This window comes from Cydia splendana, chromosome 22 (assembly GCF_910591565.1).
Source record: "Cydia splendana chromosome 22, ilCydSple1.2, whole genome shotgun sequence".
NCBI lineage: Eukaryota > Metazoa > Arthropoda > Insecta > Lepidoptera > Tortricidae > Cydia > Cydia splendana.
In genome coordinates this window covers 5,681,099-5,695,163 of record NC_085981.1, presented here as the reverse complement: position 1 = coordinate 5,695,163, position 14,065 = coordinate 5,681,099, and the positions used below count along the sequence as shown (strand labels likewise).

The 14,065-nt window shown below is 38.5% G+C and overlaps 1 protein-coding gene and 1 long non-coding RNA gene across 2 annotated transcripts in view; one reads left to right on the top strand and one right to left on the bottom strand.

Annotated features, from left to right (window-relative positions):
- The window catches only part of LOC134801510 (latrophilin Cirl), a 457,954-nt gene that overhangs the window by 256,807 nt on the left and 187,082 nt on the right, over positions 1–14,065 (top strand). Inside the window, exon 2 of the mRNA XM_063774122.1 lies at positions 5,703–6,062. Within this exon, the coding sequence (XP_063630192.1) occupies positions 5,741–6,062 (322 nt within the window). The 5' untranslated portion in view covers positions 5,703–5,740. The remainder of the gene's footprint in view (positions 1–5,702; positions 6,063–14,065) is intronic.
- Positions 1–14,065, bottom strand: part of LOC134801530 (uncharacterized) — a 458,287-nt gene that overhangs the window by 323,052 nt on the left and 121,170 nt on the right. The window lies entirely within an intron of this gene.

The window sequence follows — 14,065 nt, the reverse complement described above, 5'->3', positions numbered from 1 at the left end:
GAACTTTCATAAAACAACTAGTAAAAGTGTTATTAGGTACTGAAAGTAGGACTATAGATTCGCATGGCAAGGCACTAGGCTGATTACTTTTATTAGATTGGTAATGGATTAACTGTCAACAGGAATACATCAACTGGTATAACTATTTACGTACTAGATAAAGTTTGCCAATGGATTGCTGTATTTATAAAAGTTTTGGTAAACCTTTGTAGAGTGGAGATCTGAAAACGTTAAAATCATCAGATATCTTGTACATTAAAACGCAAAACAAAAAGGAAGTCAACATCAAGATGTTTACGAGATTAACTTTCCGACGCAATAAAACTGTCAAACCCGCTAAACAGTTCGTCCTAAATTACATTGTCAAAAGCACAACGATTGTAAATATTTCAACTAGAATAGTAGAACGTCCGATTTAAATTCCTCCACCAACCCATCCCATTCCCAACTATGTCAAAGATAAGCTCACGTCCTACCGATATTTCTATGCGCAATGCCTTCAAGAAAACGACCTATACGACGTAACTTCCAAACTTAGTTACAACTATTACTTCCCAGCAGTATTCAGGGAATTTTCTCGGACCGGCTACCTGTAGGAGGCCGTTACTGGAAATTGTTTCGGTCCCCCAAGGACTGAGTTCAGCTGAACTTCGTCATGGGATCCTTCGCAGGTGTCGTGAGTTATCGGCCATTGCAACAATTTTATTACTCGTAAACGTATTGTTGGAGATAAATTTGACAATTTCGGTGTTTTGTTTTTGGCGCGTTTGGTGAATAATGGCGGATTGTTCGTGGGATTGAACAATTTCAAAGGTTTCATAATTACGTCATAACGGAACAATAACACAAATGCCCGTTAAATGGTCTCAAGTTGTAACAATTTAATAACAATATAACTGCATGGTATATTTGCCATGCTCTTGCAAATTAATATGATCTGCTCACGTTGGATCGAATACTTATTGATTATCCTGTGATAGAAATCAGTGAAACGAAGTTTCATTATTCGATTTGTGTGTTTTGATTTTAACTTGTACTTTAAAGCGCGACTTAAGTCATGTTTCATAACGTCTAACCGTCACTTTCCTGTCAAAATGTATGGGATTTGACATTGACCGTCAGTTTTGTGACGATTGCTAACTGGCCGGCAATGATACACAGTTAAGTGACCAAGAGTTAAGTACCCGTATGCCTAAAACTTGTTTTGTTAAACACGGCATATGCATTTGCATCGTGGTTACAAGTCGGTTGCTAATCCTGCACTAACTGCAAGTTTCTGTTTGACTCAATAGTTGATTAGTGATTGGTTCAATGGAGAAATCATTAAAGCATTAAATTCGCCATTTGTACAGATTTATATCGTGCAATAAAGTTTAAAAAGAAATACATAATAGTTAAACTAAATTCCTTAACAACTTCAATAAGGTAAGAATTGAAGTTTTTGAAACCATGGGACAGTTAACAATCCCAAAGGGATCCAACCCTGACCCTGGATTCATTTAGCAGTATCACACGCTAGCAATATTCTAGTTTAGTGCTTATAGCACTATGTATAGCTATGTTTTTACCTGCACTGGAAGATTAATGAGCCCGCTAGTCCGGCCCGCACCTGGGACTCGAACGCTGGACCTCGCATTGTTCTTGTTGCACTGTCGGTCCTTTTACGTGTTTCAGTGGCTTGGAATTGGGTGTTGTTTTTGTTTAATAATCTGCGGATATTATAATACTTTTTGATTAATGATTGTTATGGAAAATAGCTAGGTTGTAGTTAATTTTATTATGAAAAGATAAATCAATACAATACAAATTTCTAGTCACAATTTAAAAATAAATAAAGATAATTTTCAAACCGTTTAGAGAATTATTACAAATTTGATAGATTTGAGGGAATTTAGGAGGCACGAATTCCATTCAATCAAAACAAAAAAGATTAAAAAACACCATGGACTTACAAGCTTCAATTTAACCTTATTACCTAAAAAACCGGCCAAGTGCAAGTCAAACTCGCGCGCGAAGGGTTTCGTACCATTATCTACCTATATTAGTTAATAATTCAAGCGTCTACCTGTTGCCATTATTAATATCGAGGAATAAACGGCAAATAAATCACGTTTGTTGTATGGGAGCTCCACTTAAATATTTATTTTATTCTGTTTTCAGTATTTGTTGTTATAGCGGAAGCAGGAATACATCATCTGTGAAATTTTCAACTGTCTAGCTATCACGGTTCATGAGATACAGCCTGGTGACAGACAGACGGAAAGTGGAGTCTTAGTATAATTCGTAGGTTTCTAATAGAGCCAGACGGCTAATCCTATCGTCTATTGTCTATTGTTAAGTAAAACCGCTCGTGCCACGTGCCACAACCACCTGCATAAAAAGTACAGTACTTCGGTTACTGAGTGCCGGCGAGTCGAACGCTACAGAACGTCTAAAATGTGTCATGGAGATGCGTAACAAAGGCGCGTTATCGGAGAGCGCACCTACACTGGTTTTTTGAGCGTTGGACTAGCCCGCGCTCAGGTGCCAAATAGAATAATTAAGACCCTTTTTGCAGGTAAGTAGCACATGCGGTTTTACTTAACAATAGACAATAGGATTAGCCGTCGGGCTCTATTAGAAACCTACGAACTATAATAGGGTTTTTAAACGTTTGGGTACGGAACCCTAAAAAGGTGTTGCTGGCGATGACAATCTAATAAGCAATTTATCAAGCCGACAGCGGCAATAATGGCCGCGTCTTGTGACACCTGCGTCATAGCACACACGTTTATCTAGCCGCCCAGAGACCTATAAAAAGGTCTCCTGTTCCATTCTATTTTGAACTTTGTGTTGACTAAATAAAATTTCATTTTGCTTGGCAAGGTTTGACGTATGGGCGGCTAGAGGTACTTACAGGGGGTGTCTATCAGTGGCGCGTCAAAAATACTTGTAGGCAATTTCAGGGTTTCCTTTCCGCTGTGTGCTCAAGGAATGTTTCTTGTCTGAAAATGAGGCGAGTGGGTCGAGTTTTTTGGACGCCATAACACTGATTCTATGCTTCCCTCCTAAGCTAAAAGGACGTATTTTCAATGAAAATTTAATGCAAATACCGCTTTTTAGCTTAGGAGGGCAGTATGGTTCTGTTCAAAACAATGTTGCAGGGACGACACCTGCGTTTCTGACGCAAATGTTTAAGCCCCTTAGCGCCACTTGTAGCATCCCACTAATCCAGGGTTAACCGGTTTAACCTGGAGTTACCATGGTTACCAGCACAATTTGACACTGAGTTAACGGTTTAACCGGTTAACCCCGGGTTAGTGGGATGGTGCAAGTGGCGCTTACTATACTCATGTGTCTATTCGTTGAGAAGCCGAGTCAGTGTGTTTTAACTGAAACTAGTCAAGACACCTAAAAAAAACTAGGCATTTCACGATTCGGGTCAATATCGCCTGCAGGAATTGTTATAGTTATGATATTTATAGAGATGTAGGTTAGTGAGTTATATCCGAGAAAAAAAAATTGCTATTAATATTTTATCCGATACTAGTAAATATGGAGAATAAATACCAAGAATACTCTTTATTTCACTATTACTTATTACCAATTATTGATGTAGGCAAAAAACAAGCGGTCTAATCGCCAAAGAGCCATGTCTTCCAGACAAACTTTAGTATGTAATATGAAATTGTTTTTTTAATTGAGTCATTATTACTTACGTAAAACACGGAGTTATTCTTCATTGTCGATATTGTTTGTTGATAGCATTATTTATAATTATTCATACCATCCATTTTACTATTAAAATTCCTTTTTTTATTGAAGACAGGATAATTATCGTAAAGATGACGTCAGATCGATCACTCGCAGGCATCGATTCACGTAATGAGCTCATTAGCCAAGTCTAGACTCGTTGGAGCTACGTAAAGCCTGAATAGCATTTAAAGTGCATGCTTAACAAGTCATACTATATAAATAAGATAAGGACTTACCTACGTTGCTCAATATATGCCTGAACGAGAGCTACAGGACCCGATTCAAACTTTAAGATATGTCAATTAATAGATCTAGAAACGATATGGATTAGATATGTCAGTGTCAAATGTGACGTTTTTGTTTGAAGAAACGTCACATTTGACTGTGGACATGGGGACTTCCGGTTCGAGCGCCATCTTGAGGGCACGCGGCGAGATTAATTGATTCGTTTTTTGCTCATTAATATTGTTTAAAGTGTAATATCGATAGCCTATTATACGGTAAACTAATGTGGTAGTGTGCAGTGAATGGAGAATTTATCTTGAAGCACGTTTAACCATCATTTTGGAGTCTACGGCCGGTTGTCCACGTGTTTCTTGTAAAGCCCGCTATCGCTTTACAAGAGCTAAATCACCGTACACTGTCTTGTACTAACCGTACAACTTCAATCGTGTTACCCTGCTACTACGACCTTGACACTGGCGAAATAGCCCCAATGGGCTGAAGCCATAATTTTAAAAGAATGAAATGAAGATCTATTAATTGACGTATCTTAAAGTTCGAATCGGGCAGTCAGTCACCTGCAAGAATATGTTCAAAGGCCGCAAAAATATGAGACACGCTCTATCATATTAAGTCATGCTCATGTCAGATATTTTTGCGGCCTTCGTTGTGTAACATATTATTGCAGGTGACTTTACAGGTAGATTAAGCTAAAGCAATACATTTATTATCGCTTTTTGTGTTAAATGTTACAGATTTTAAAAACAAAGCTTCCGTTAGACACAATTATATTATATTAAATTATTAAAACGGGTCACTCACATAATTTTAAGACGAAGATTGCTCGACATGTTTCGTTCCATGAATACTTGACTTGATAGACCATAGTGCTACGTTAGAATGCCGATGGAAAATAAACAATTAAAAAAAGATTATGGAAAACAAAAAGACCTGATGAATTTCAGTGTTTAATATGGAACTCACTATCATGATGTACAATATTTACACCCATTTTTACCAAATAGTATTTTGTTTTTACCTAGCTTTTTCATTCATTTGTTAATTTCGTTGCAGTTATTTAAAATATTTTATATTATTATAATCTCTTTTGAAATACACATTCAAATTACAGTTCTGTATAAAAGCCGACTTTCCGCGAATACCCCATATATGCGTTTTCCGCGTATTTTAATATTTGTACTATATACACGGAAAAACGGAGCTTCATACATAGTAAAACAGTTGGTTTTACTAAAAACTCCAGTAACTTCATCTGTTTCAACGGTGAATATTGGGTTAAGGTGCTTTTTTGCGTCCTTTTTTGTGATGAAAATGAAATATTGCTTTTTAACTCAATCCGTATTACGAATGGGTTCGCAAACTTTATTATTGTAACATTGGTAAACAGTATTGGTAAAACGAAATAAAATTGTGAATTGAAGCCAAAACATTAACCGATTATCCTGTATATTTTTTAGATTGCATTATTTGGATTTAATATTTCACTATTTTGAAACCTGCAGCATTTTATATTCTGAAAATCTAGTTTTGGATGGAATAACGTTAAGGTGCATCTACATCGCAGTTAACCTTGGTGGAGCAACACTGCAACACTTTAACTTTAGGCAACGTTGTGGTGAGGATGCATCTTTAAGTAGGATAGGCGTGTGCCTTTCATTCCTCAATTTCCGTCATAGATTTAGTACCTCGTTCCTAAATTAATATATATATTTCTTTCTTTTCAGATGAGCCCACACCAAGATGCGGCGATTTGACATCACAAATGCACATCACTAACTTCAGCACAAAGCCAAGACCAACTATGATTTGGAACGACACAGAACCATTAGAAAAGACTATAACAAACAAAAGTAAAAGCCTACAAGATATCAAATCGTTACTAGAAGACAGAGGAGGTGAAGAGAGAGATGTGTTTAGCAATAATAGTGAATTAGACAATAATAGTTTTGGGGAAGCGGTTAGTTGTAGCAATAATGTGTGGGAGAGGTATCGAAGAGGCTGGTGCTTTAGGTTTAAAACAATTGTGTTTGTGTTGTGTCTGATGCTGCTTATGGATAGACTGCCGGCTGAAGCGAGGAGTGCAGGTGAGTTCATATCTTCATGTTTAACTTTAACTGTTAATCTGACTAAACGTGCATCCAACAGTAGCTGCGGTGTGGATGCACATTTTGTAGAACTTTTTGTAGAAAAACGTTTTCAATTGTTACTGCTACATTAGGTTAACTTATGTCGTGTTACCATAGTGTTGGTCTACAAAAGTTAGCTGCGGTGTGTATGCACCTTAAGCTAACCTAGCCTCTAAATAAAACAAGAGGCGAATTTCTAAATTCCTTTCTATAAGTGATAAATTTTCCGCGCTTACTTTTTTATTAGTGATGTAAATCCTTAGCCGTGTTATATTAATTCTTGGAGTTTTAACTGTTACAGAAATTAGAAAGTTAGGTTGGTAAGATGGTTTTTTACGACTAACAGTTTGCTCCATATTAATCTGCAATGTGTCATCTGATTTAAGCAAATATAGGTACCTATTGTATAGAACCAATCGTAAAATTGATTTCCTGACTAAAAGTAAGAAGTTATTCTTATAAGAAGTTACGTTTTTTTTCTAAGACTTGAAACATTCGTCATCAGAATCAACAACAAATAGAAACCCCGCTGTTCTACCAAGTACCGACAGCTCTTTGAAATCGCATTGTCAACCACACAATAGTCAAGGAAAACTAAGCTTCAAATGACTAATTAACGAAAACGAAGATTCTGAGATCACAGAACTTTTACAAAGGCTTAGTCATAGTTGGAGTGCGAATTTACTTGAAATCGCACAAAGAACTTTAACCGTGAAAATGAATACGAAGCAAAAAAGGGGTTATGAAATTTGTGGTTAGTGACTAATCGTGTAGGTACCGTTTTATTCAATGACATTAGTTTTACATCTTTAGATACCTACTCACTGCGCGTAATGGAAAAGGCAGTGTGGGCAGGCGTCGCAAGATGGATTAGTTGGCATTTGGATCCGAATCTGGGTTCCAAAAGTTGTGTAGTATAAGTAATAATATCTGGGAGAGAGAACTTTGCTCGGAAAACATAAAAACTCAAAAATGCGCGTTTTCTCAGAAATAAGATCTAGCTGGATCGATTTTTCGGCCCAGTTAACCCCTAGTGGATACCAAATTTCATTGAAATCGTTAGAGCCGTTTCCGTGATCCCCGAAATATATATATAGATAAATAAACAAGTATTGCTCGTTTAAAGGTATATATAAGATTATTGAAACTTAATCGTTTAGGCAAACAAAATAGCAAAGGCAGGCCGATAAACCTTCATCAGTTATTGATTCTGGTTAGGAAAATAATGAAAAATTAAGGTCTAAAAGTTATGTTATTTCTGACCTATAATACTTTGCGGCTTTGCAGTATAACGGATACCTAATAAATAAACCTAAATTGTCAATATTTTCTTGCGAATACAACATGAAATTGGAATTACATTCAAATATGATTAAGAGAAAACGTACTCTGCCCTTTGGCGTTTAAATTATTGGAGTCAGTAACAAATAACTAAATCTACGGTACTGAAAATAACGGTCTTAAATAACTCTGATCTGACTTGTATCTACCTTCTTCTAACGGTAGCTTTATCTTTTAAAACGAGTAGTATACGGTTAACCCACTGCAAAGCACAAAACTGTTTTCTCCAAATGCTCATAAATCAGCCTTTCAGCGGTCAAACGTCTTATATCTAACATGTAAACCGCGATCCATGTTAAAAGGACGTATCTTCCCTTAGTAAAGACGTGAAAATCTCCGAGCCAAAAGGAAGTAAGTTCCCATAGTACGGAGTTGAAAGTTTTAGGGCAAGAAAGGCGTAAGTTGCTATAGTACGGGCAAATGTACGTTTGTGTAAGAAGGACTTAACTTGATAGCTGGAACTAAAATAAACTTGCGTGAGCAAAGCAAAGTGTTGCAATCGCTTAGCAAGGGCAGGCTTGTATTCGTTTTAGCCCAGTTTTCGGAAAAAATCGAGACGGTGCGCACTTAGGCAGAAGTAATAGTATTTTTTATTAGCAAAAAACACGTACATACATGATACATACACACCATGGATTTTGAGCCAGGATTTTCTGTGTTACAAAACTCAGTGGGATATTAAACTAAAATAACATGCATTCATACGGAGAAAATGGTAAGGAAACTGGAGGTTTGGAGAGGCCTGTAAAAGTAGACAAAAAGATGTCGGTAATAGAAATGTTTTAACTACTTTACGGATCTTGAGGATAAAGTTAGTTTTTCTCATGAGTTTATGCTCAGTAAGCTACGCAAGGATTAAAACTATTAAAAGTTTGACTATTATGTGCTAGATAACATACACTACTTATACATACTACTTAAATATACCTACTAGCTTTTGCCCGCGACTTCGTTTGCGTGCAATGATGAATAGTGATTGATAAAAACTGTCCTATGTCCAGATATGTTTCCAGAACGTCAAACTATCTCCGTACCAATTTTCATCTAGATCGGTTCAGCGGTTTAAGCGTCAAGAGGTAACAGACAGACAGATAGCCAGACAACACTTTCGCATTTATAATATTAGTAGGGATTTTTAAACATACATGGTGTAATATAGAAGTATATTTTGCATTTTTCCGCGAAACTGGAGCCAGAATAAAACGCTACGTCACAAAGTGGATTATGCCTAGTGAAATTGAATTGGATAAAGCTCAAACAAAGAGAAAAGAAGAAAACTAGATATTCAAAATGTTGTTTCCTAATATTACGTCACTTAATGTCATGGAATATTAAATTATAACCCTCTTATTCATAAATGCACTACAAACCTCAATTAGCTAATAACCGTTTGTCCTTATCTGTCATTTTGACTTATGTATTTGTAAGAAAGGGATAAAACATAATTTAACTAAATTAAGCCCGTTAAGTTTTATGAATAAGGGGGTAAGGTAAGAGATTTGTGCTCCTTTCTACTTAATTGAATAAAGGTGACGTTCGGATGGCAGCTGCAGCTGCAACTGTTTGCAACATTACTGCTGCTTGACGTGGGCGTTAGGGTAACATTCCATTTCTGACCGCAGCTGCACTACTAGTACGAACGCGTCGCTGTTATTGTCAATTTCCATAGTAAAATGAATGGTAGTGCTGCTGTCGTTGGAAATGGACTGTCACTTTTATCCCTGTCAATTTCACTACACCACGGCTACCACCAGTTTTGACATTGACAGATTAACTCGCGTCTACGTAAATTACTTTCTATACATCTCGCTTGCACTAATATGCGAGTACGAGCGAGATGCATAGAAAGTAAGTTACTTAAACGTGAGTGAATATGTCAATGTTAAAACTGGTGGTAGTGCTTCTTATAAAACAAAGCCGCGTCTGTCTTTTTCTGTGTATGTTCGCAATAAACTCCAAAACTACTAAATTTTCATGCGGTTTTCACCTATCAATGGAGTGATTCTAGAGGAAGGTTTAGGTGTATAATTTGTTAAGGTTTTGTGTAACCCGTGCGAAGCCGGGGCTGGTCGCTAGTCCTCGATAAAACGAGTGGAGTTCGTGGACACATTACGATTTGTTACTGTGAAAATAAAACATAGAAAAATAAACATGTTTATGTATTTAAATAAATCTGATTTCAAGAACGCTGTTATCTAAATATTATTATGTCAACGTAATTCAGCCCTTTCCACGGCATACCTATAGTTCATTGAATCCGAATTCTAATAACAACCCACAGACACGTGTAAGTTGAAACCTTTTCACACTCAACACATATAGGACATTGTATAGCCGTATGTAAACTCCGTTAAAACGGCAAGGTACTAAGACTGCGTTAACACCAAAATAAACAACGAGCACAAACAGCCGCCATTTTCTTTTGTTTGTGAGGTAACAGACAGACAGAGACTTTTACATTTACAATTTGTAGAGATTAGTTACTTAGGTACGAGTATAAGTAGATATTCCTTATTATCTTGCCAGCTCCTTTTGGGTTAAGGCTTGGCCACACACAGAGCGCGACGCAGCGCCGCGTCCGCGCCGCGTGATGCCGACGCGAAGCCTGGTCAAACAGGGCGCGCGCCGATCGCGCCGGCCTCACGCTCTCAACACGCCCTCAAGGCGCGCGTGAACGCGGCGCGGCCGCGCGGGAACGCGGCGCACCGCTCGCTGCCTACGTCCGATCCTACTGACGTGACCTTGCGCGACGCGGCGGGCCGCCGCGTTCCCTCGGCGCAGCGCTGCGCACGCGCCGCGCGGACGCAATGGGCCGCGCGGCGCGGGGCGCGACAGAAGCGGGGCGTGATACCGGCGGGACGCAGTCTGTTTGACGTCGGTAACCTGTTAGCATGTGCCGCGGTCGCGCGGCGTGGACGCGGCGCTGCGTCGCGCTCTGTATGTGGCCAAGCCTTTACTGTTGATCCACTCATTTTTTACGACTAGTCTAAAGGTATGCGTCGACAAGAGGCTGCCGCGACCCGGCAGCGGCTGCCCGGCAGTCGCCGCCCGGCGGTCGCCGCACCGCTTTATAGGGATTTGTATGACACACCGTCCGATCCAGGCTGCAGAGCGGCGCGGGCGGGGGGCGTGGTCTGCGCGCGACCTCGGCCGCGCCGCCGAGCCGCTCCCGGAGCGGTGTCGCAGCGCTGCCCGTTCGTCTTGCGAAGAAAACGACGAGTATTTAGGCACATTAAATTGACTGAATTATTTTTTTCCCATAACTGACTTTTTAAATATGCCACTGTCTCCTTCCTTTCCATACGAGCCCACATCAACCGCAATAAATTTGCAATGTGCGTCTACAATTGCCAATAGCACAGTCGAATAGTAGTCTTTGTAGTTGAAAAACATAGATCCGCTCTTTTTCGGACATTTCATGCGTACATGTTTGCCATCGATGCCAAAAAATTTCCGCTATTTGTTTTAATTGATTTTCCGTCGGCACAGGTAGGAAAATTGGAACTAAATTCCTTCGCTTTCATATATTTGTCGGGAATTGTGGGCGTATCATACTATCGGCAGCACATCAGAACCTTCAATCGTGGATGACGAGGGCCTTCAATGAAATACGATGTTCAACTCACAATCTTTACTGCACAAAACTCATTACAAATCACAGCACGCGATACGTTTCTTATCTTAAGAAAACCAGTGGATTAGACCCAGGAGCCGCCACAGACGTCATCTTCTCCCGTTCATTCTCATCGTGCTCCTTCTGAAGATTGATTGACAGCATAACTTCAATTGTTCTGGACTTCAATTGTTTTAACAGCGCACTCTATGACGTCTTGGCGGAACTGCGTCGAACGCCACTCAGGTGTACGTAACACCCTAGTTTGCTCTATTTGTCAAGGTTTGCATGATAAAACGCCTCTTGAAGGCGACAGATGGCACATTTCAGCCATTCTCCGACATATTTAAATTGTCAGACATCGTTATTTTAAATAATACGCAACTGACTCCCACAACTGCTAGCACTGACTCCTGTGTGACCACTGCACGTGGCAGTCGGCAGTCGCCGCCCGGTCGCGCCTAGCCGAATGCTTTCGGCGGCGCTGCCCAGCTGCCACGTTCGGCGGCGGCGGTCGGTCGCGGCAGCCGGGTCGCGGCAGCGTCTTGCCGAATGCTATCTTAACCTGTATTCTGAAAACATGCCTTGCGATTTAGCGCTAATTTGTAAAAGTTAACGTGTTGGTTTCGACAGACAAGGCTATTCTTAGAGTATCTAATAATCTTAATTTTTTAATCATCCCTGCGCTAATCACGATAAATGGGGCATGCTTTGTTTTGCGTAGGTTTGCTAATTATTAATCTTGCTCTAAATTTGGGTGCTGATTCAGCGGTTCATTTTTCCTTTTAAACTATTATGGCAGTACTTTAAAATTTCAAGTAGCTTAATAACAAATAAAAGAAAAAAGGATAAATGTTGTACAGTCACCTGCAAATCCTGCAATGATATGTTACACAACGAAGGCCGCCAAAATATCTGACGCGATCTTATTTGTAGAACCATAAGAGCGTGTTACATATTTTAGCGGCCTTCTAAGAGTAACATATTAATGCAGGTGACTGTATCACTTAAAAACATTAATGTTCCAAAGTAGGTTTTGTTTCTTCGGGTACAAAAACGACCGTTAAAAGAGAAAACAATGTAATTTACGAGCTGCATAAATGTGAGGAGAAATAATCAACATTTCTTTCCAAGAGAAGAAAGTACATTTTCATTCCAAAGCATAAACCTGATTCAAAGACATCTAAGTAAAGATAAGACTAGAAAATCCAAGTTCATTGACTCATTCATCAGCAAGACTCATTGCTAAGTTTTTGTTAAATGCAAATAAACAGGACCTAGCATTCTACCCGTAGCGATCCCAATTCTAGAAACTCCATAATATATCTAATTGGTACTTTAAACACGAAAGCCGCCATTATACCGCCTACTTGATTGTGTTAAAAAGTCTTAATGTAAAATCCATTAACAAGTTCGCAAAATACGGGTTTTTATTTGCAAATATACTACTAATTACCTACAGAGTTTATCTAAAGCCTAAACAAATACTAAAAAGTTCCAACGAATTAGCTACAAGTAATTTGAAGATTTGTAAAGCTGCACGCTCGCAGAAACAATTAATGATATAAGGGCTTTTATTGATTCTTCTTTCTTTTGAATCTAAAGTATTTTATTTTTTACAACCAACGTTGTTGCAAAGTAAAGCTATTTTAGCGATACAACTGATAATCTCTAGAAAATCAAATGAGAATCTTTAAAAAAAGTAATAAAGTGATTGGATAAGTCCACATGCTGCAAAACAATAGAGCATAAGCTATTAAAGGCTTACAAAGTCGAGAGCACAATACAAAATAAAGATACAAGCCTCGACTAAAACCAGTACGGAAATAAACCCCTTTGATATCGCAACATTCATCTCGCTAATCGATCCAGGGCTAATCCGTTCGAAAAAAAAGCAAATCGGATTATCTACGGCGTAAAAATTGTTATTTTTCTTAATTGCTTGCTATCCAATAGTAGAATCAAGAGAGGAAAAACGTTCTTAATATCCCCAGGTAAGAGTGGCCAATCATACCATAATCCATTAAGATTTTGCGCCGCTCCGCCGAACACACTTCCAAACTCCCGCGAGGTAAATATTTCACCCCCTCGGTATAATGTATTCCCCCTCAAACCTCATCTTTCCGTCCCTATTTTGCATGAAGGGGGAATTTAAATTGTGTAATCTAACTTTCAATTCATTCATACATTCAGCGCCATCTCTGGGTGATAAATTGAAACCGGGATGGATTCTTACAGTCATTTAGCTTTTGGACGGTGCGGCCGATTGATATGGAAATATATCGCCGTCATGTTTTCTCCGTTTAAGTGCTTTAGCATATCTTTAGGGAAAGATGTAGTCTGTTAGTGAGATTTGCTCTTGGTAACTAAATCAGTGCTAGCAAATGGGTGTTAGTACTCGTAAATATATTTTCGTGCTAAAATTTTAAACACATAGTTTTCGTAAGCGCGCACATAATAGCCAAAGTAAGTGCAGTCACATAATAGTAAGTGCAGTGCAAAAAACATCAAACAAAATATGTTGTTCTTGTCCTACATTGTGTACCTATAAAAAAGGGTTACCATGGCAACTAATGTTATAAAAGCTGTATCTTCATTTAAACCTCATAAGAAGCAGTTAATTTTGTTTTGACTTCTGATAGTTCTCACAACAAAACTTCGACCGAAATCGAAATGGAAACGGCTTGAAAATAAACAAAGATTGTGTTTTCTTTTTATTATACCATTAATGTTTGTAAACTTTAAATGGCCAGCCATTTTAAATTTTAACTTTCTGTTTTTTTTTTTAAACTCTCTGAGATAAATGTTGGTAATGTGATTTTATATAAAAATGTCTTTTCTTTTGACTATGTTAGGAACGGAGTACCTAGAACCACTATTGTATTTACTTTAAATAATAGGTAGGTCTAGGTACCTATATCAATTAGACTTTAATTAAGTTGCTCGGGAATATTTCAATAAGAAAGTTTTTGTTCCGTCTTGCTGTTTCCAAAGAATATTCACGATC